The sequence below is a fragment of the Aplidium turbinatum genome, chromosome 3, assembly GCF_918807975.1.
Source record: "Aplidium turbinatum chromosome 3, kaAplTurb1.1, whole genome shotgun sequence".
Lineage (NCBI taxonomy): Eukaryota > Metazoa > Chordata > Ascidiacea > Aplousobranchia > Polyclinidae > Aplidium > Aplidium turbinatum.
The window spans coordinates 43482097-43503913 of NC_137474.1; the positions used below are offsets into that span (position 1 = coordinate 43482097).

Consider the following 21817-nt stretch of genomic DNA (forward strand, 5'->3'; position numbering starts at 1 on the left):
CTATTCCATCCATTAGATGTCAATAAACGGAAAGCAGGCCATAACGTGCGTTGCTCAAGCGCACACCCCGAGAGTCGAACCAGCGCCGCTTGATCTTGAAGCTTCTTCATTCACGAAGTCACGCGCTAACCAACTGAGCTATCGAGGCGGACAGTATGTCAGCTGAGCACATTTTAAGTGTACCGCATACCAGTTAATAAGAAACATTTTCCGAAACAACAGAAGTTGATTTGGAGCTGGTGTAAGAAAGCCGTTTTCAAAACAAGAAAAAAATTGTGACACTCCATCAATTGGCTAGGTTTAGTCAAGGATGTGTGTTTCTATCGGTGATGAATGGTTCAAAGTTCCACTATCTTTCAGCGTTATAGTTCGGACGAAGCAGAAACTTTCAGAGCAAGCTCTTTTGTCGAGTAACTGTATTTCTTGTAAGAATGTTCAACAAGGTTTTAAATTTCTGGACAATGTTCAGTAACACGTCTGATAAATGAATATTATTAAATTCATTCTGCGATGATTGTTTTACAAAAAAAAAAAAAACTTTACTGTGTGAACAAAAATGGTCTGAGTAAAATACAGGTTGGTGATCACTAACTAGAGTAGACCTAAGCTTTAAGAAATAGCTGGAATAAATACGTGCTTCTGTTCGTACTAGATCCTGAATTAAGTCTCAGACGGACATAACTATCACGGCGCAAATATTACATGATCGACTATGCATTTACAGTATTCCTTTTATGAAAATTGGCAGTTTCTTGTGGCAAGTACGTTCAATCAACAACGATACAAACAAGAATCCAATTCAATGATTTCTTAAAAGAAACCTTATTAATCTCAAGATACCATAAAGAAGCTTCACAGATTACAATTGGCCGCAGTCAGCGACTACAATTTTTTTGCTTGTCTTGCCGGAGTCGCTCCCATAACTTTCTATCTTCTTAACGACCTCCATCCCTTCTATCACACTTCCAAACACAACATGTTTGCCATCAAGCCTGCAAACAAAATCTGTAAGTTCACATTATAGTTCCAACTGTTATTCTCTGCTTGCTAATAAATGTTTATTGTATGAGTGACATGAAAGTTTGAAAAACGAATAATTGGAGCAAAACACGCCTTGTAAGTTTAGACAGTAGACACCAGAGTTGATTAATTGTAATTAATACTTTTTGTGTAATTGCAAGAACTTTTGGTCCAAATTACAAGTGCAATAACATGTCGGTCTAACAGCAACATCAGCCCCAGCAGAAAAACTTTTTGCAACAGCTGGCAACTTTCACAACCTTATTTTTATCAAATGAAATTCTATTGTCTTTGATATTTCCAAACTATAAAAATCATCGATGAGCATAAATACTGAATAGGGTGGGTCGAAATTTGGACTTTTTCTCCGATTTCATTGCTACATACTTTTTTTCTTGCGAATAGCCATAAAACGACATTCCTGAAAATTTGAGCTTGATCGGACATCGTCTTCATTTTTAAAAATTGCGATTTATAAAGGTACCTGAAGCGATTTTTTGGAAGCTTGAAAATGCATTGTTTTTAATAGGAAGTTGTTTTCACGAGATTTGAAAACGTCATAACTTACTTAATTCTTATTGTAAAAAGATGATTTATGCGTCAACAGATTCAATATAATTAGGAGAATCCAATTCATTGTGTACTGACTCCGAAAAATGATGACGTCATCAATGACGTCATTAAACAGTAATTTGGAAATAGCGATAAAACTGATAATTCTACATGCTTCATCTCTAAGTTATTTGATAATGAATTGATGTACTTTCCAAACATAAACATCATGCTGGTCCTTGATGACGTAATTGATGACGTCACCCACTTTATTAAAATGAAACTGTTAAGATAGCATCAAGAACAGGTGGAAAGATTTTTGTTCGCGAAAAACACTAGTGTTGTTCAGAAACCTGGAAATCAGTATTTAACTGATTGTCAGTCCAATATCAGGAACAGCTGAAGATATTACAAATGCTCTCATGCAGGCCTCGAAATATCCGGCGGTCATGGCGGACATGACCTCCGGTATGACCTCGAATGTCTGCCGAAGCCGACTCATTGGTCGGTCATAAATGACCGCCGCAAAATTCTTGACAAAAATAGAGCAAATGCAGCAAAAATATATTTTAAATTTGAATTGTTACAATTGTTTGTTTAACGTGAACAAATACGGAGCTGAAACAATAATAGTACAGGCAATTGCTTTAAAGATCACATTAGAGTGGCGTGGTTAACGAGCTGATGGCAAAAGTAGCCATTTTTACATAATTTCAACGCCTTGCAATGTTGCCTTGAAATAAAGTTGTCTGAACTTTTCCGCAGGATATGTATTCTAATTTTAACAATGAGGATTATTGCGTTACATTGATCGTTTGTTAAAAAGAAACGTCACAGAGAAGCAAGTCTCAGCTGGGTTCCGCACGTGCTTAGGCGAATGTGGCGACCTTATTCACGCTGATACTGATAGATGATACATTGATACATGCTGATACATTACACGACTGTCATTAACGCACTGATTTATTTGCAAGCAATCTGCTCCAGTACACTTCAGGGTCGGTTAATTAAGCCATCAACCATTGCAGAGTAATTCTGTTGTAGAAAAAGATTTTCTACAAACACGACTACACAATACTGTAGTGTGATTTTGTGCAAAATCTACATGCAAAAAATATGTTCGGTTGAGATATTAAATGTCCGCTGAAAGGGCCAGTCCGGTAGGACATGCTTGACCGCCGAAAAAAAGTACAAATTTCCAGGCCTGCTCTCATGGACTGTATCAAAAAATATAATATGGTGCATTGTGTCAAAGTAGTTGGGTGTGATTCCGTGAATGTAAACACTGGATTTAAATCAGGTGTGATAACTGGACTGGAACAACGCCTTGGTCATCCAGTGAGTTGGTTTATATGCATGTTGCACAGTTGCATCCAATAAGTTACCCCTTCGACACGTCTTCGCTACATTAGATGGACCTACCAGTGGTGACTGGTGACCAGTGCCGGTCTTTGGGATGTGCAAACCGTGCGATCGCACAGGGCCCGCAAATTAGGGGGCCCGCAATTTACTCAGAAATTGCAGTAATTTTGTCATTTCCAATGGAAAAATTCAACAAGTGAGTTCAACAAATAAGGAATTAGCAACATAAAAACATAGAGACTAAACGGGTGCAACCTATTTCGTACCCTGAAAAGATCGAGAAAAAAAAACAACAGAGCCGAAGTTGCTGATCGGAGTTGCCGCAAACATTTCAAAATTTCTCGATCTTTTCAGGGAACGAAATAGGTCGAAATTTTTTTTTATTACATGACTTCAGGGTACGAAATCGGGGTAGCCTACGAATTTTTCAGGGGACGAAATAGGTTGCATCTATACTCAGCATAGAGACATAGCTTTATTTCCGAAAAATGTCAAAAAAAGCATGACCTTATCCTTTTGCTATGCCACTGGACAGCACCATTTTACAGTAGGCCTAATATTTATACCCAAATTTTTGTTGAACATGCTCTCAGAATGCCCCAAATTCAAAGTAATTTTTCAAAATTTTCTAGGGGAGGCCTCCCAGACCCCCCGTTGCTGGGTGTCGCCTTTGGCGATCACGCCGTCAGACTTTGCCCACCGACTGTCAAACCACCCCCTCCCCTTTCAAAATACCAAGCTACGCTACTGAATTGGAACATTGTCATTGGGTTTGGGGCCCGCAAAGCATATTCCGCACAGGGCCCGAAATACCCTAAGACCGGCACTGCTGGTGACACACCATTTAAAGGGCCAATAGGGAAGCTTCTAAGTAGAGTTGAATTTGAAGAAGTCAACCCTTTATTTGTGCCTGTGAATATGGGGCCAGGAAATCGTTTGCTACCGGAGCACATAGTAAAAGATCTATCGACTGATCAAATGTATCTGTACGAGATTACCAATGCCATTAGGAATGGCTATGTTTCATCTAAACTGATGTACGCAAAGATTGGTCCGTTAAATCATTCATGGTGGCTAACTTTCGCTTCACGTTGCTACAAACTATACATCAGTGATCACAAATTGCCAAGTGACATTGCAGAAAACTTGAAAATAATTGTTGCGCATATAGTCATTCAATATGCCTCATGTTGGTTCAATATAAAATGTGAACCATTGTACAAAGACGGACCAAAGCATATCCTTAAATCATTGCAGTGCTGTTCACTTTTGCCTGATAAAATTCGAGACATTGCGTTGAAATATGTTAAAAAGAATGCCTATTTTGCACACCCGGAAAGGCAGTGTGGAACAAATCTTTGAAGAGCAATATTGTTATTTAAAATCAAGCGAATCATAACTAATTGATAACGATCCATTATCTATCAGAAACACGCAATATTTTCCAGAAGCCATCATAGTGAAATGTAATTTAATAATGTATATGACGTCATCAAGCACCAGCATGCTGTTTATGTTTGGAAAGTACATCAATTCATTATCAAATAACTTAAGAGATGAAGCATGTAAGATTATCAGTTTTATCGCTATTTTCAAATTACTGTTTAATGACGTCATTGATGACGTCATCATTTTTCGGAGTCAGTACACAATGAATTGGATTCTCCTAATTATATTGAATCTGTTGACGCATAAATCATCTTTTTACAATAAGAATTAAGTATGTTATGACGTTTTCAAATCTCGTGAAAACAACTTTCTATTAAAAACAATGCATTTTCAAGCCTCGAAAAAATCGCTTCAGGTACCTTTATAAATCGCGATTTTTAGAAATGAAGACGATGTCCGATCAAGCTCAAATTTTCAGGAATGTCGTTTTATGGCTATTCGCAAGAAAAAAAGTTTGTAGCAATGAAATCGGAGAAAAAGTCCAAATTTCGACCCACCCTAATACTGAAACATTATTTCTTTGTAATATAATAAGTGTGTAATTGATTACATTAGGAAGTAATAGTAATCTGAAATTTCAGAGCAATGTAATTGTAGTTGGAAATTTTGATGGTCACAGGTTTAATTATAATTTAAGGGGGCCGTCCAAAAAAGACGTCCTCATTGAAAAAAATACCTTCCTTCCATGTCCGCACTGTGCCAATAAAAGTCCGCAACTTGCAACCCCCCCCCCCCCCCATCCACTTAACTGTGGACGTCTCTTATGGACACTTGGACAGCCCTAAATGAATATGAAACTATGTAATTGATCTAACTGTGGTAGACAGCTCTTCCTACAAACCAAGCAGACAAAACATTAGTTTTGCTACTTTCTGCAGCCTGTTCTTTTTTGAAAACTTACAAACAAGTTTACACTCACCATTGAGTCTTGGCAGTGCACAAAAAGAATTGGGAACCGTTTGTGTTTGGACCAGCATTAGCCATGGAAAGAATACCTTAGGAAACATAATCAAATTATTGAACAGCGTAAGAACTTTTTTGACCTTTATACAAAAAATACATACTGCACTGGGACCAGAACCGACCCATATCTACCAGAGCGAATTCTTTTTATTCATTACTTATTAAATTACATTTATCAAAATCCATTATTGAAATTCATATCAATGATAATTAAACACATCAAATGTGTTTCCAAATGCATTTTTGATTGACCTGCAGTGGTTTTCAAACTGTGCAATTGTGCATATTCTTACCATATATTGTGAATATAGCCTCTGAGGCTATATGTACATGTCCACTCGGGCATGACATGTTCTTCATTTTACCTCTTTTAAAATAAACAACGAGAAAAGAACAACGATAAAAAAGTGCGTACATAACTTCTAAATTCAACAGTTTCTTGCAATTGAATCAATGGCTCGTTGTCTGTTTTTTCGGTTAGGATTCCGAAAGATATCAGTTCGATATATACGGTTTAGAAGTGCTTTTTTTAAACTAAACTCTAATTCTTACTCCCTTTTTGTGGTGAATTTTTAATTTGAGTAGCCTAGAGCTCAATTTTTTATGTCTTGTCAAAAGTAATACAGTTAAAGTTTTTTTTCAAATTTGCTGGAATTATAATTTTTCTGCAAGTTAGTTTGGTTAATGGAAAAAGTAACGACATTCGCTAAAAAACAAAGTTTCATCAATGTCCAGTTCAGTTTGTGTTTATTTGTGACTGTCGCAACGCTTGATACCAAACAGGACAATCAGGTTTAAATATATGGCACGGTTGCAACACCTAATGTATAATGCGAGAGTTTTAGTTTGCAGTTTGTTTTATTAGTTACTGCCGCCTTCGTATGTTTATTAGTGCATGTGCGACTTGACGTTTTGCAAAAAGATGCAAGACTTTACAGCACACCAGAGCGCATATTGAGGTCAAACATCATGCTTGACTGACTGTATGGTAAATAAAACCTCGGCCATTTTTACGACTTTAGCTTGATTTGCTGGTGCAATGTAGTTTCAGATCTAAAAAATTGTTGCTGATGTGCCACAATGAAAAATCTTAAGAATCACTGGAACGAAGCAATGAACAACATCAACATGTGAAGTGACTTTACCTGGTTCAGTGTGCTTCAATGCAAAGTTCTCATCCGCAAACTTTTCACCATAAATGCTTTTGCCTCCAGTTCCATTGCCTCTGGTGAAGTCACCACCCTAGGGCACAAAATAAAGATTTTATTCACTGCAGTTGTATGATGGTATCACACTAGATCAAACTATGATGTTATCATAAAATGTCTATTTTGTGTGCGATCACTAATACCAGCAGGAGTGGCCAAAGTTTTGTGCTACATGCTGCAAGTTTTAGAAGGCTACAATAAAATTTTCACTCATTTTTACCTTGAAATTCGTCCTAAGCTGTAAGATTATACACATACAGTCTAAAGCTCAGGTGGGGCCACAGGCACTGTTTGGGCACTTTGGGCACCGTCGTATTAAACTATTAACCAAAGACAGATAATGGAACAATTTTGTACATTTCATTTCAGGATAGCCTATTTTCTCTCTAATTTATACAGTAGTAGGCAATTACAAATAGCTTTACAAACGGTTAAAATACACAATACCCATTTTTGTTTATATATACCATTATACCTGGCACATGAAACCTGGAATCACTCGGTGAAAACTTGAACCTTTGAAGCCGAATCCTTTTTCACCAGTGCAAAGAGCTCGGAAGTTTTCGGCAGTTTTGGGAACGACATCACTTCTAAGCTGGAACACATTTATAGCAAACTTTGTAATAATTTTTAAAACATTGTATAAATCAGTAATCATACCTATAACTTGCAACATTGCCAAGCTTTACTTTTGGAAAGTGGCTACATTTACGGCGCAGTAGATATAGCCGTTCCATGCCTTTTTTTTTATCTTTACGTCGCTTTTACTGCGCAGTGCGCTGTTGCTGCGTTTGTGCGCTTGCAGCGTATTTTTTCTTTCACCTTCTCTTTCAAAGCAAAAAACAAAAGAACAAATGAAAAAAAGTGCATAAAATAACTTCTAAATACAACTGTTTTTGCCAAGTGGATCAATGGCGCGTGCGATCTTTGTCTGGCTCGTACTCCCAAGGATATGAGTTCAATCAGGAGGTGATTTTTTTTAAACTAAATTCTAACCAGAAGTGACAATCGTTAGGCTACGCATTTTTGTGGCTGTTCAGTTTAGTTTGTTTTTAGTTCTGACCATCACAACGAAAAAATAGTATATGACAAACAAAGTAGAGGTCTAGAAAAAGGTAGAAGCGACAAAACACGGACGTTATAGCGAGCATGATAGCAAAGCAGGACAATCAGTTTAAAATATGGCACGGTCATAACACCTTAATAAAATTTTTATAAATTTAGAACAAACAGAAAAAAAAGGCTAGTGAGTTTTTTTTCTTTAACAATTAATATGAGTAAAAAAATTGCTATCATGCACGCTAAAACGTCCGCGTTTTGAAGTAGAACTAAAAACAAACTAAACTGAACGGTCACAAAAATGCGTAGCCTAACGATTGAGTCACTTCGGGTTAGAATTTAATATGAAAAAACATCACCTCCTGGTGGTTAGACCTCCCCAATCCCGGGACTTTCTTTTGTTTTCATCTATATTGGGACTTTTCTGCATGGGTTTTCAATGCTGATTTCAAAAATAGGCATAAAAATTTTTTTCGATCAACGTCTGGGAAGTTATTCGCTGTTGCTTAGCAACAACTTTTCATAAAAATTACAAAAATCCTCTTTAAAAATCTTTTTACTTTTAACCTAGTATGCTGATATCTAGATTATCTGAAAGCATTTCTTCTGCTGAAGAATTTAAAAAAAAATTATTAAAATTGGACAATCGGTACCAGAGTTATGACCGTTTAAGTACCCAGATTACGCAGTCACGAATAACTGATTTTTGTTAATTTATTGCCAAATGATACTAGAAAAATGGTGAAAGTTGCTGTCAAGGGTTTTTTGGGGGTAAGGAGTTCAAAAAATATATTAAAAAGTGTCTCAGAGCAACAGAAAAAAAAGTTATTAAAAAATTGATACGAACAGTCATGCATGAATGATTTTGTGGCAGTCGCTTCATTCCTACAACGAGATGTATTCCTTAGGCACCACAAACGTTAAATGCCTGGAGTCATAATATAGTATAGCATGGAACCGATCATCTCAATGTAGCTAACATCTGGGTACCCATCGCACTTGATGTTAGAATACACGCTTCATTGCTCGAAAAGAGCTCTGATCAAGTGCAAGATGGTCACGGTCTGCAACAATTTCAATAGCATCTCTCACCCAGCATAATGTAGTCTATGTATCTAAATCATGTGGCAAAAAATGGATTAAGTCAGCTGACTGAACTTAACGATAACCTTCTGTAATGCATTTCAGGTTTCACTATTGATCAGTTAGCATTTTCTACTTGTGTCTTGTATGATTATATAACGTATTGTATACACTTCTACTGTCTAATATTCCGTGTGTATGCATGTATCCATCATGGAGCTGAGGAAGAGTAAAATGAACAATGGTGGTTTGCTCAGTAATTTGCAGCCTTTATAACATTTTAAGGAAGGACAATTTAGACCAACTACTGGAGATGTTCTTCAGAAATACATATATCATCTTCAATTAAATCCTCGTAACCACCAGAGTGGGAAGCTCGTAGCTTGGGATACAGCAGTATTTCTAGCAAAAGTATGGCAGCCTGCTTGCATTCCACTGATGACAAAACAAAATATCCAAAACAAAATTATTCGTTTGGGTGATGAATACAAGAAATACAAACATGCCAAAAAGGAATCTGCTGCCTTAATTAAATTTCGAGAAAGACTGACAACACGATTTATGATATCTGCTAAGAATGCCAAAAATCTTACTAACAAAAACACAACATTGCCACCAGAAGATAAGGCAGAAGATATACAGTTTCTTAAATTACTTGAAACAAACCAACCAGCATCTCTTGGACCCCTTGACAGAAAGAGGTTGAAACGCTTAAAGAATTATGCATTGAAGAATCGACTAAAGGTAATAAAGTATGATATATGTTTGTTCCCAGTATGCTTAACAGCCTAATGATTTTTAAAGTAACATACCTATTAATTTTTGATACGGATGCATAAACAAGACATTTTTTACACATAAATGCAGATTCTCAGCCATCTATCTCAGGACTTAATTTACTCTCCTCGTCATCTTCCCAATAAATTAAGTCGAATCTGCACTGAGAATCTGCATTTATCTGTAAAAAATGTCTTGTTTATGCATCCGTATCAAAAATTAATAGGTATGTTCAGTGTTTTTTATAAGGTGTTTTGGGGGACCGTTCCAGCGGTTTCCCAAAATTTGGACTTGCAACTACAGTAGAAAAGCAATGGTTGTTTCTCGCTATGTCTTAAGCAAATATGGCTATTTTTGGTATTTAAATGAAACACTTGCGGTCTCTTAAAACTACTTAGCGGTCACCCAAACCAAACCTTAAAAAAAAACCTGGGTATGTTACTTTAAAAATCATTAGGCTGTTAAGCATACTGGGAATAAAAAACATACATCATACTTTATTCAATTCTTCAATGCATAAATCTTGAAGCGTTTCAACCTCTTTCTATCAAGGGGTCCAAGAGATGCTGGTTGGTTTGTTTCAAGTAATTTAAGAAACTGTATATCTTCTGCCTTATCTTCTGGTGGCAATGTTGTGTTTTTGTTAATAAGATTTTCGGCATTCTTAGCAGATATCATAAATCGTGTTGTCAGTCTTTCTCGAAATTTAATTAAGGCAGCAGATTCCTTTTTGGCATGTTTGTACAGGACGAAATCGGTTAATAGCATACTGCTTAAACGTATCAATCGTTTATTTGAATTAAAACCTGAAATCCCAAACCAAATCCAATCTAATGTTAAGTAAAAACATCGGTTAAGCGTATACCGCTTAAAAGAATAAGTCGGATAAAAGTATCAGAATTTGCTTCTAGTTTGCCTACTTCATTCATTTAATCGTATAATTGTACCCGTTAGCGAAAAGAGAATGTCTCTTTTTTGCTTCGCATAATTGTCTGCAATGTTCAAAGGCGAAATGATGCAAAGGTGTGACAGACACAAGCGATCAAAACAATGACAAGTGTCTGTAATCCCAGGCCATAATCTTATGTGCTAGACATCGCACTGCAAAGAACCAATTTTCGCACAGCTGGGCTTCATTAAAACAGAAGAGCACACAAAAGGAATAATCGCACTTCCTAATAAAGAAGTTTAAATGCTTTTGATGTCATCCGTCGCCGACTGGCCTTGCAAGGAAAGGACACATACAAATTATTTCAGCTTGAGAGGGAAGTGTTGAAAAGAATGTCTAAAAGTTTAAACCAGAAAACTGTGGAGAATTTTTTTTTAAATTGCTGAAAAAAAGTAGCCTATTGTTGTGAAATGCAGTGCGTAATTTCATTTGTGCAGTTTTGTTCAGTTGAAGAACATTGCAAATTAATTATTTTACCAGACAGCGCAAAACACTTGAAAAAAAAAACCTTTGCGATTTCAAAACAAACAATGTGTGTGAGCTGTGTTTTTCCACCATACCACTATTTTTGTAGGCCCTTTTCCATACTCAAAACTACACAGCTGGTACAGAGCTAAAAATAGCCCGCTTGAATCAAAATCTTCAACGTCAAAGTTCGCGTTGTGACGTCACAGAGATCGGTGATATGAAAAATTGCCGATTTGCAGTCCGATTGCTGCAGTTTGCAGAAAAATGCTTTGATGGTACATACTCTACAGCGTAGTGGTATGTTAACACAGAACTAGGAAACTCTTTGAAGTTTAACCAGAATTGTAAACAGTTGTAGGAAGTATCAGTTGTAATGTGCGTTGCAGCCTAGTCAGCACAGACATCTTCTCAACATTACGCCCATTCACAATAAACCTTTATTTAGTAAATTGGTTAAACGAATCAATCGTATAATCGTATCAAAATGTCTGGCAAATAGGTGATTCGATTAACCGATTTCGTCTGTATTTCTTATATTCATCACCCAAACGAATAATTTTGTTTTGGATATTTTGTTTTGTCATCAGTGGAATGCAAGCAGGCTGCCAAACTTTTGCTAGACATACTGCTGTATCCCAAGCTGCGAGCTTCCTACTCTGGTGGTTACGAGGATTTAATTGAAGATGATATATGTATTTCTGAAAAACATCTCCAGTAGTTGGTCTAAATTGTCCTTCTTTAAATTTTTTAAAGGCTGCAAATTACCAAGCAAACCACCATTGTTCATTTTACTCATCCTCAGCTCCATGATGGACACATGAATACACACGGAATATTAGACAGTAGAAGTGTATACAATACGTTATATAATAATACAAGATACAAGTAGAAAATGCTAACTGATCAATAGTGAAACCTGAAATGCATTACAGAAGGTTATCGTTAAGTTCAGCTGACTTAATCCATTTTTTGCCACATGATTTAGATACATAGACTACATTACGCTGGGTGAGAGATGCTATTGAAATTGTGGCAGACCGTGACCATCTTGCACTTGATCAGAGCTCTTTCCGAGCAATGAAGCATGTATTTTAACATCAAGTGCCCAGATGTTAGCTACAGTGCCCAGATGTTAGCTACATTGAGATGATCGGTTCCATGTCATAGTATATATGACTCCAGGCATTTAACGTTTGTGGTGCCTAAGGAATACATCTCGTTGTAGGAATGAAGCGACTGCGACAAAATCATTCATGCATAACTGTTCGTATCAATTTTTTAATAACTTTTTTCTGTTGCTCTGAGACACTTTTATATTTTTTGAACTCCTTACCCCCAAAAATCCTTGACAGCAACTTTCACCATTTTTCTAGTATCATTTGGCAATAAATTAACAAAAATCAGTCATACGTGACTGCGTAATCTGGGTACTTAACGGTCATAACTCTGGTACCGATTGTCCAATTTTAATAATTTTTTTTTAATTCTTCAGCAGAAGAAATGCTTTCAGATTATCTAGATATCAGCATACTAGGTTAAAAGTAAAGGGGTTTTAAAAGGGATTTTTGTAATTTTTATGAAAAGTTGTTGCTAAGCAACAGCAAATAACTTACCAGACATTGATCGAAAAAAAAATTTTTATGCATATTTTTGAAATCAGCATTGAAAACCCATGCAGAAAAGTCCCAATATAGATGAAAGCAAAAGAAAGTCCGAGGATTGGGGAGGTCTACTGGTGGTATTGAACTCATATCCTTGGGAGTACGAGACAGAGAAAGATCGTATGGGACGTACGCGCCACTGATTCACTTGTCAAAAACAGTTGAATTTAGAAGTTACCAGTATCATATATATCAGGCCTCAAGATATCCGGTGGTCATGGCGGACATGACCTCCGGAATGACCTCAAATGTCTGCCGAAGCCGATTCATTGGTCGGTCATAAATGACCGACCAAAATTCTTTACAAAAATAGAGCTAATGCAGCAAAAATATATTTTAAATTAGAATTGTTACAATTGTTTGTTTAACGCGAACAAATGCGGAGCTGAAACAATAATAATAGTACAGGCAATTGCTTTAAAGATCACATTAGAGTGGCGTGGTTAATGAGCTGATGGCAAAAGTATAGCCATTTTTACATCATTTCAACGCCTTGCAATGTTGCCTTGAAATAAAGTTGTCTGAACTTTTCGGCAGGATATGTATTCTAATTTTAACAATGAGGATTATTGCGTTACATTGATCGTTTGTTAAAAAGAAACGTCACAGCTAAGCAAGTCTCAGCTGGGTTCCCCATGTACTTAGGCGAATGTGGCGACCTTATTCACGCTGATACTGATAGAAATAGAAATAGAATTTCTGCGCAGAAGGGAGGGTGTTAGACACATTTATCAGGTTGTTAGACACCAGGCCTCGAAATTCCGGCGGTCATGACTTCCGGAATGACCTCGAATGTCTGCCGAAGCCGACTCATTGGTCGGTCATAAATGACCGACCAAAATTCTTTACAAAAATAGAGCTAATGCAGCAAAAATATATTTTAAATTTGAATTGTTACAATTGTTTGTTTAACGCGAACAAATACGGAGCTGAAACAATTAATAGTACAGGCAATTGCTTTAAAGATCACATTAGAGTGGCGTGGTTAACGAGCTGATGGCAATAGTAGCCATTTTTACATCATTTCAACGCCTTGCAATGTTGCCTTGAAATAAAGTTGTCTGAACTTTTTGGCAGGATATGTATTCTAATTTTAACAATGAGGATTATTGCGTTACATTGATCGTTTGTTAAAAAGAAACGTCACAGAGAAGCAAGTCTCAGCTGGGTTCCGCACGTGCTCAGGCGAATGTGGCGACCTTATTCACGCTGATACTGATAGAAATAGAATTTCTGCACAGAAGGGAGGGTGTTAGACTAACACTATTGTGTTAATTAGTTAACACTAACACTATTGAGGGCTAACACTATTGAGTCACTAATGCGCATTTGTCTGGACGGTCCTGAGCTGGAGATTTACGATCCCGCGCCGGCAGTAATCGCTTGGCACAACGATTCTATAACGCAAAAACCACGGAATAAGTGATCGTAGTTGCTTTTGTAATAAGGAAATTTAGATTGTTGTTTTCAATTGTGTTTATTGCGTCATTACACGACTGTCATTAACGCACTGATTTATTTGCAAGCAATCTGCTCCAGTATAGCCTACTTCAGGGTCGGTTAATTAAGCCATCAACCATTGCAGAGTTATTCTGTTGTAGAAAATCTTCTACAAACACGACTACACAATACTGTAGTGTAATTTTGTGCAAAATCTACGTACATGCAAAAAATATGTCCGGTTGAGATATTAAATGTCCGCTGAAAGGACCAGTCCGGTAGGACATGCTTGACTGCCGGAAAAAAGTACAAACTTCGAGGCCTGGACACATTAGATAAAAATAGAATTAGAAATAGAATGGACGAAGTTAAAAGTTTTTATCAAAGGAGTGAGCATGTCAAAAACTGTTCATTGTGTGTGGCCAATTATATTTGAAAACTATCGTGGGTCCATATTAAAATTATTGAGATTTTACTAACACTGCCATCGTCTTCTTCACAATTGTTGAGAGGTGTTTTTCTTTGCTGAAAAGAATATTGGTGATTGGCGTACATCCTTGAGGGCTAACACAATTGAGTCACTAATGCGCATTTGTCTGGACGGTCCTGAGCTGGAGATTTACGACCCCGTGCCGGCAGTTATCGCTTGGCACAGCGATTCTATAACGCAAAAACCATGGAATTAGTGATCGTAGTTGCTTTTTTAATAAGGAAATTTGGATTGTTGTTTTCAATTATGTTTATTGCGTCATTACACGACTGTCATTAACGCACTGGTTTATTTGCAAGCAATCTGCTCCAGTATACTTCAGGATCGGTTAATTAAGCCATCAACTATTGCAGAGTTATTCTGTTGTAGAAAATCTTCTTCTACAAACACGACTACACAATACTGTAGTGTGATTTTGTGCAAAATCTACATGCAAAAAATATGTCCGATTGAGATATTAAATGTCCGCTGAAAGGGCCAGTCCGGTAGGACATGCTTGACCGCCTGAAAAAAGTACAAATTTCGAGGCCTGATATATGCACTTTTTTCATTTGTTCTTTCATTATTTGCTTTGAAAGAGGTGAAAGAAAAAATATGTTGCAAGCGCGCAAACGCAGCAACAGCGCGCATGCGCAGTAAAAGTGACGTTAAGATTAAAAAAGGCATGGAACGGCTATATCTACAGCGCCGTAAATGTAGCCACTTCCTTACTTTTATGCAGTGGCTGTGATGGATGCAACCTAATTCGTACCATGAACAATTTGTACCGTCAGTTCGTACCTTGAAAAGATCGAGAGAAAAAACTAAAACAAGCCGAAGTCGCTGATCGCAGTTTCCGCAAACATTTTAAAATTTTCTGCAAACAAACAAAAACTCTTATGATCATTACCAGAAATTTTAAAATGTTTGTGGAAACTCCGATCAATCCTAACCCTAACCTTTTTAAAATGTTTGCGGAAACTGCAAATCTGCGATCAGCGACTTTGCAAACTCTTAGGATCATTACAGGAAATTTTAAAATGTTTGCGGATACTGCGATCAGCGATGTTCTATTTTTTTCTCTCGATCTTTTCAGTTTGTTTGTTTGCGTAAACACCTTAACCCTTTTAAAATGTTTGCGGAAACTCCGATCAACCCTAACCCTTTTTAAATGTTTGCGGAAACTCCGATCAACCCTAACCCTTTTAAAATGTTTGTGGAAACTGTGATCAGCGACTTCGGCAAACTCTTAGGATCATTTAAACCGGAAATTTTAAAATGTTTGCGGAAACTGCGGAAAAACGGAAACTGCGATGTTCTATTTTTTTCTCTCGATCTTTTCAAGGTACGAACTGACGGTACAAATTGTTCATGGTACAAATTAGGTTGCACCCGGCTGCAGAGGCGTCAATTTTTTCTTAGAAGAGAGAAATTCAAGGTGGGCGAGATTTTTCAAACAGATTTCATTGAATGTGTAATTGTGTGTGTTTGCATATTCGCAATGGTTAGTCTTTCTCACAAAGACTGCGTTTAGCATCGCTGCAGCAATTAAGCTTTAATAGGTTTGATGATTGCTTTCTTGCGCCTTGCAATCTTATGAGCACAGCTAAACTAAACAAACTTCTTTTATATTTTCCTTTGCGACCTTAGAAGCGTGTGCCCTGTTATCTTTAAAGTGGCGCCTTCGGATTTGCCGCAAAATGTTCGGACAGATGACTGCTGACTGTGCGGATATTGCGGTTTTGTACCGCGCCAAGCTTACGTAGGCCACGTGGTCATTCAGCACGAGTTCAGTTGTAAAGTAGTCCTGAACAGACAAAGGTTTATTCGACCACCTTTTTCAGATTCAAAATAATTTTTCAATTGATCACGCTACTTAGCCTACTGTACGTTTGACGAAAATGTATTCAGAACTTCCGAAATGGAAACAAGATGCAGCGTGGCATTATACAAAAAAGCAAACGCAATTAAGACGGAAAGAAATGTAACCTGTTGGAAATAGGCGTACATACCCGAAAGCACTAATAATACAGAAAGACAACATTTCTTCATCAATGTCATCTCTACGTTCATTTGTGCTGGACGTGGCTTCTTAAGCGTTATCATCTCGACGCCTTTTGGAAGCTGGTTTTAAGAATGCGCGAATAGATGTTTGACTTTGCTTCATGTTTAACTTTTCAATAATGAAATGACAACTTCGCGCGGTGCCCCAATTTATACCCAGCAACAAGTTTGTGAGGAAAGGTTTGTAAAAAGCGATTGTTTCAGTACGTCCTTAGTTTGTATCAGTTATTTTATTGTCATGTTCGTTATGATGTCATATTCATATTCCCTGACGCTGACCTGGAACTAAAGTTTGATTGTGACGTAACGAAAGTGAGACCATTCGGAGAAAAGATCAAACATGGATTTCTCTCACCAGGAATTGCCATCATGTGGCAGTTGCCGTAGCAACAACAGTGCAGTGAGTACCGCCTTTTTTTCAATGCAGCGTTGTTGCGGAATTGCTTCGTTCTATCGGATACCTAGCGAGAGACATGTAGCGTAACACAAGAAGTTACGCTGCAGTTGGTTGGATAATTCAGCGCTTAATAAAAACGGAAATAATTGTAACGAACACTTGATAAGTGTCATGAAAACAGGGTGGGCGAAACATATTTTGCCCACCCTCGTTTCACGGCAGGGTGGGCGCCGGCGCCGCCCACCCTATTTTGACGCCTATGCCCGGCTGTGATTACCATGTACTGTATAGTAGCCAAAAGTCTCTGCGGCTATGGGTCACTCCAGCTTGAGCTCGCATTTTTTGTTTGTCAACTTTCATCTTTCAATGAAGAAAAGATTGTTTTTATAGCCTTGTGATTATAGCCTATATAGCAGTGGTTCTCAAGGTATGGGTGGCGACCCAAACATGGGTCGTGCAGGGTCAAAAAATGGGTTGCGCTATGGTGATTCAATTCTGCCCAAACAAACTTTTTTCATTTTATTTTTCAAGTACAGTAGAATTCGTCTATAGTGACTTTGGCTATAGCGACACTTCGCCTATAGTGACACCTGTTGCAAAGTCCCGTTTGCATACGCAACAGTGGAGTAGAATTCGGCTATAGTGACACTTCGCTTATGGTGACACTTTTTCCGCGGTCCCTTCAGGTGTCACTATAGGCGAATTCTACTGTATATTCAATTCCATTATGACTGAGTTATTGCATCATAAGCATTTTATGTGGCTTAATCTCAGTAATCTGGAGTAGGCTATTGTAGGCTATCATAAGTGGTTTTCTGAGAGTTTTAAAGTTCGAGTTTTGAAGGCTTCAAAGTTTAAAGTTTGAGCTATAAGTTCGTTCCTTTTGATGCGAGCTATAGGCTTGTTCCTTTCAACTAGGTTGTTACCGTACGTTGCCGGCAGTAAGCCTATTGTTAAAAATTAGCGTTTAAGGATGAGTAAGTATTCGTACAAGAAAAACTTTTTAGATTTGGGATTCACTTCTATCAATGATCATAGTGCTGCCAAGCCACAATGTACCGGTACACTCGCAACAGGTGAAAAAAAAAGGCAGTGGCTATTTGACCGGCGTGGCTCTTTGAATCTGAAACACTATTTAACCGGTCATGACATCACTATAAAGGCACTTTTTTCTTTTTCTTTTTCAAAGCAAAAGACAAGAAGCGCTTATATAAGTTCTAAATTCGACAACTTTATTCAACTCGATCCATGGCGCGTATGATATTTCTCCGGTTGCTATTCCAGAGGGAATGAGTTCGATACTACCCGAAAGCGTTCCTTTTTTTATTTTTATTCTTTTTTTTAAACTAAATTTTGACCCGAAGTGCATTTTTTAGTCAATTTTTAATTTGAGTTGCCTACAGCCCTATTTTTTATGTCTTTTCAAATGAGAGTAATAAAGTTAGAGTTTTTTTAATTTGCTGAAATTTGAGATTTTCTCTGGGTAAGGTAATTTTCCGTTCGTCATAAGAGGATGTGACCATGTTTGCCGAGCGACGCATTACATACCATTACCATTTTTTTAAAAGAAGCATTGTATATAACTAACTTGTTGAGAGCAAAAATGTAATGCATCGTTCGGCAAACACGATCACATCCTCTTATGACGAACGGAAAATTACCGTACCCTGAGAAAATCACAAATTCCAGCAAATTAAAAAACTCTAACTTTATTACTAATTCGTATTACTAATTACTAAACTAAATTCAAACCCGAAGTGACTCAATCGTTAGGCTACACATTTTTGTGGCCGTTCAGTTTGGGTTTTGTTCAGATTGGGTTTTGTGGCCGTGCTAACTACTGATATATAGCCTACTACATAATTTTTCATTCAGTCACGTTTTAAACCTTGCAAGGTTTTGCCACCTTTTCCCATTCGTTAACGTGCTGGTAGATTTGTACCGATTTTTGTATTTAGGATCTTTTTCGTCCTGGATGCGTTAATGACGAAAAATAAAATGATTGATTGATTGTTTTTGGTTCTGACCATCACAACGAAAAAACAATATATGACAAACATAGCAGAGTAAGGTAGAAGCGACAAAACGCGGACGTTATAGCGTGCATGATACTAAAGCAGGACAATCAGTTCAAAGAATGGCACGGTCGCAACACCTTTCATAAATTTTTTATAAATTGAGAAGAGAAAAAAAAAGGCTAGTGAGTTTTTTTCTTTAACAATTAATATGAGGACAAAAAATTCTAAATTCAAAAACTTTTTAGGTGTTACGATCGTGCCATATTTTAAACTGATTGTCCAGCTTTGCTATCATGCACGCTATAACGTCTGCGTTTTGTCGCTTCTACCTTTTTCTAGACCTCTGCTATGTTTGTCATATACTGTTTTTTTGTTGTGATGGTCAGAACTAAAAACAAACTAAACTGAACAGCCACAAAAATGCGTAGCCTAACGATTGAGTCACTTCGGGTTCGAATTTAGTTAAAAAAAGAAACACCTCTTGGTGGTATCGAACTCATATCTTTGGGAGTACGAGCTAGACAAAAATCGCACGCGCCACAGATTCACTTGGCAAAAGCGGTTGAATTTAGAATTTATATATGCACTTTTTTTCATTTGTTCTTTCGAGAAAGAAGAAAAAATAAGCACCAGCGCGCATGCGCCGTAAAAGCAATGTAAAGATTAAAAAAAGGCATGGAACGGCTGTATTTACGGCGCCGTAAATGTAGCCACTTCCTTGAAAATACTGTGTACTACAACTGGTTGTCTGTGTCTTTTTCGGATGCAACCTAATTCGTACCATGAACAATTCGTACCGTCAGTTCGTACCTTGAAAAGATCGAGAAAAAAATTTAAAAAAAGCCGAAGTCGCTGATCGCAGTTTCTGCAAACATTTTAAAATTTTCCGCAAACGAACAAAAACTCTTCAGATCATTACCAGGAATTTTAAAATGTTTGTGGAAACTCCGATCAACCCTAACCCTTTAAAATGTTTGCGGAAACTCCGATCAACCCTAGCCCTTTTAAAATATTTGCGGAAACTGCGATCAGCGACTTCGGCAAACTCTTAGGATCATTCATTACCGGAAATTTTAAAATGTTTGAGGAAACTGTGATCAGCAATGTTCTATTTTTTTCTCTCGATCTTTTCAGTTTGTTTGTTTGCGGATACCAATACTCCGATACCCTAACCTTTTTTAAATGTTTGCGGAAACTGCGATCAGCGACTTCGGCTTTTTTTAATTTTTTCTCTTGATCTTTTCAAGGTAGGCTACAAACTGACGGTACGAATTAGGTTGCACCCGTCTTTTTTTATTTCATACAGATCAGAAAAAAATAAATTTTTTGATGTTTGAGGCTTGGGTCGTGAGATGTTCATAAAACTCAGATTTGGGTCGCGCTCAAAAAAGTTTGAGAACCACTGCTATATAGCTTGCTAGTTGACACTTGGCTGTGTCATTGGTAACAAAACCTATGCGAACGGAGGTTTTAGCTAAGCTAATTTAACAGTTCACAATTATTTTTTGCATATCTTTCAAAATTTTATAAAAATCATGATGATCATGTTAACCAAACATAAATAAAATCCATTCTGTTTATGCAAACTTGCAACAATAGCCTCTGGTACTTTTTAGCAATAGTTGCAGTGTTAACTCACTTGCATTATAATTCTTCCACAATTTGATCCACCTGCAGTGATGTCAAAAAACACTCGTGGCCCAGCCATGATGTTTGTTGCAACTTGAAGAAACACGAAAATTCGTAACTGGAAATTTGTCTAACTGAAAATCGAAGACGGCTTTTCGTGATTGAACTATTGAACTTTCATGAAACACGTCGGTACTCGGTAGGGTAGGCACTTTACGTATTCCACTGGTCGACGCAATCATGCGTGACATAGTCTACGATTCATCTTCCACTGGTCGATGCAATCACGTGATTTTTTTGGCGCCAGGATTTTGATACAAAGAAATTTAACTGAATGCATCGCCGCAACCAGCGTTTCCTAATAATAATGGGTTAGGGCAAGGAAGTAGTAATTTCGATTGCATGGTTCGATTCTCACCCTTGGCCTTTGCTAGTACTATTTATTCTTCTGCAACTGAACTGAGTGCAAGAAGGATCTTAGTGACTGCAATCAATGGAGTTTGCGAGAAAATTTGTGACTAAAACACAAAGCAGTTTCACATGGAAAAGCAGGCACTCTTCGACAAGTGATATACGATAAAGTGCCTACCCTACCATTCGACATATAATTTAATGAGCAGTTTGATGACAAAAATAACTAATTTTCACAATTTAATGTTGTATTTTAAGGATAAATAATCACATCTCAGTCCAACAGGCAACACAGGCAACTTTTTTTGATATGACCGAATTTCCATTGGAAAGCTTACTTCTTGTCTTCTCTTTTTTTTCACATTGTTCTGACATTCCGCTTCGTAATTCCCTTGCAAACTTTTGAAGAAGATGAAATTGTAATTTTTCCTTTATATTTACTTGAGTTTAGCTTATCTCCAGGTCCTAAATTTGCACAAATCCAGTTTTTAAACTTGGACCTGGAGAGTAAAAATCTTGCTTCGGTGGTGGCTGACTAGAATGACTGCTGCTTAATGCTTACGGTCTTTCGCTACCATCCTGATTGCGCCATAATCTATTCTAACCCACAGTTGTACAATGCATTGTTTTGACAATTACATTTACTCTGCTTGTTTGTTAATATATGGCGCTGTTAAAACCAAATAAATTGACTTGACTTCACTTGACCTCCGACATCCAAAAAAAAGAAAACACTTGCCGAGTCAAATCAATCATTTCGATAGCGTCATATAAGACTGAATAAAACAATACGTTATGCACATAGCGAAAGATCATGAGCAGTCGTCAAGTCAGCCAC

The 21817-nt window shown here is 37.3% G+C and overlaps 1 protein-coding gene across 1 annotated transcript; it reads right to left on the minus strand.

The window, feature by feature from the left end:
* Window positions 1-698: 698 nt before the first annotated feature.
* Window positions 699-20775, minus strand: LOC145766422 (peptidyl-prolyl cis-trans isomerase). The gene is made up of 5 exons (XM_082578129.1): window positions 20579-20775; window positions 7030-7149; window positions 6492-6588; window positions 5303-5378; window positions 699-992 (listed from the first exon to the last, which is right to left on the minus strand). Exons 1-5 carry the CDS (start codon window positions 20645-20647, stop codon window positions 860-862), a joined length of 495 nt encoding a protein of 164 aa, XP_082434255.1. The 5' UTR covers window positions 20648-20775; the 3' UTR covers window positions 699-859.
* Window positions 20776-21817: the final 1042 nt, after the last annotated feature.

Excerpts from the sequence above, each read along its gene's own strand:
- LOC145766422 (XM_082578129.1), bottom strand. The coding sequence starts at position 20,647 with ATGGCTGGGCCACGAGTGTTTTTTGACATCACTGCAGGTGGATCAAAT. Across the intron at positions 5,379-6,491 it reads ATTGAAGCACACTGAACCAG|GTATTCTTTCCATGGCTAAT; the intron begins GTAAAGTCACTT and ends ATGTTTCCTAAG. Across the intron at positions 993-5,302 it reads TGCACTGCCAAGACTCAATG|GCTTGATGGCAAACATGTTG; the intron begins GTGAGTGTAAAC and ends TTTTGTTTGCAG.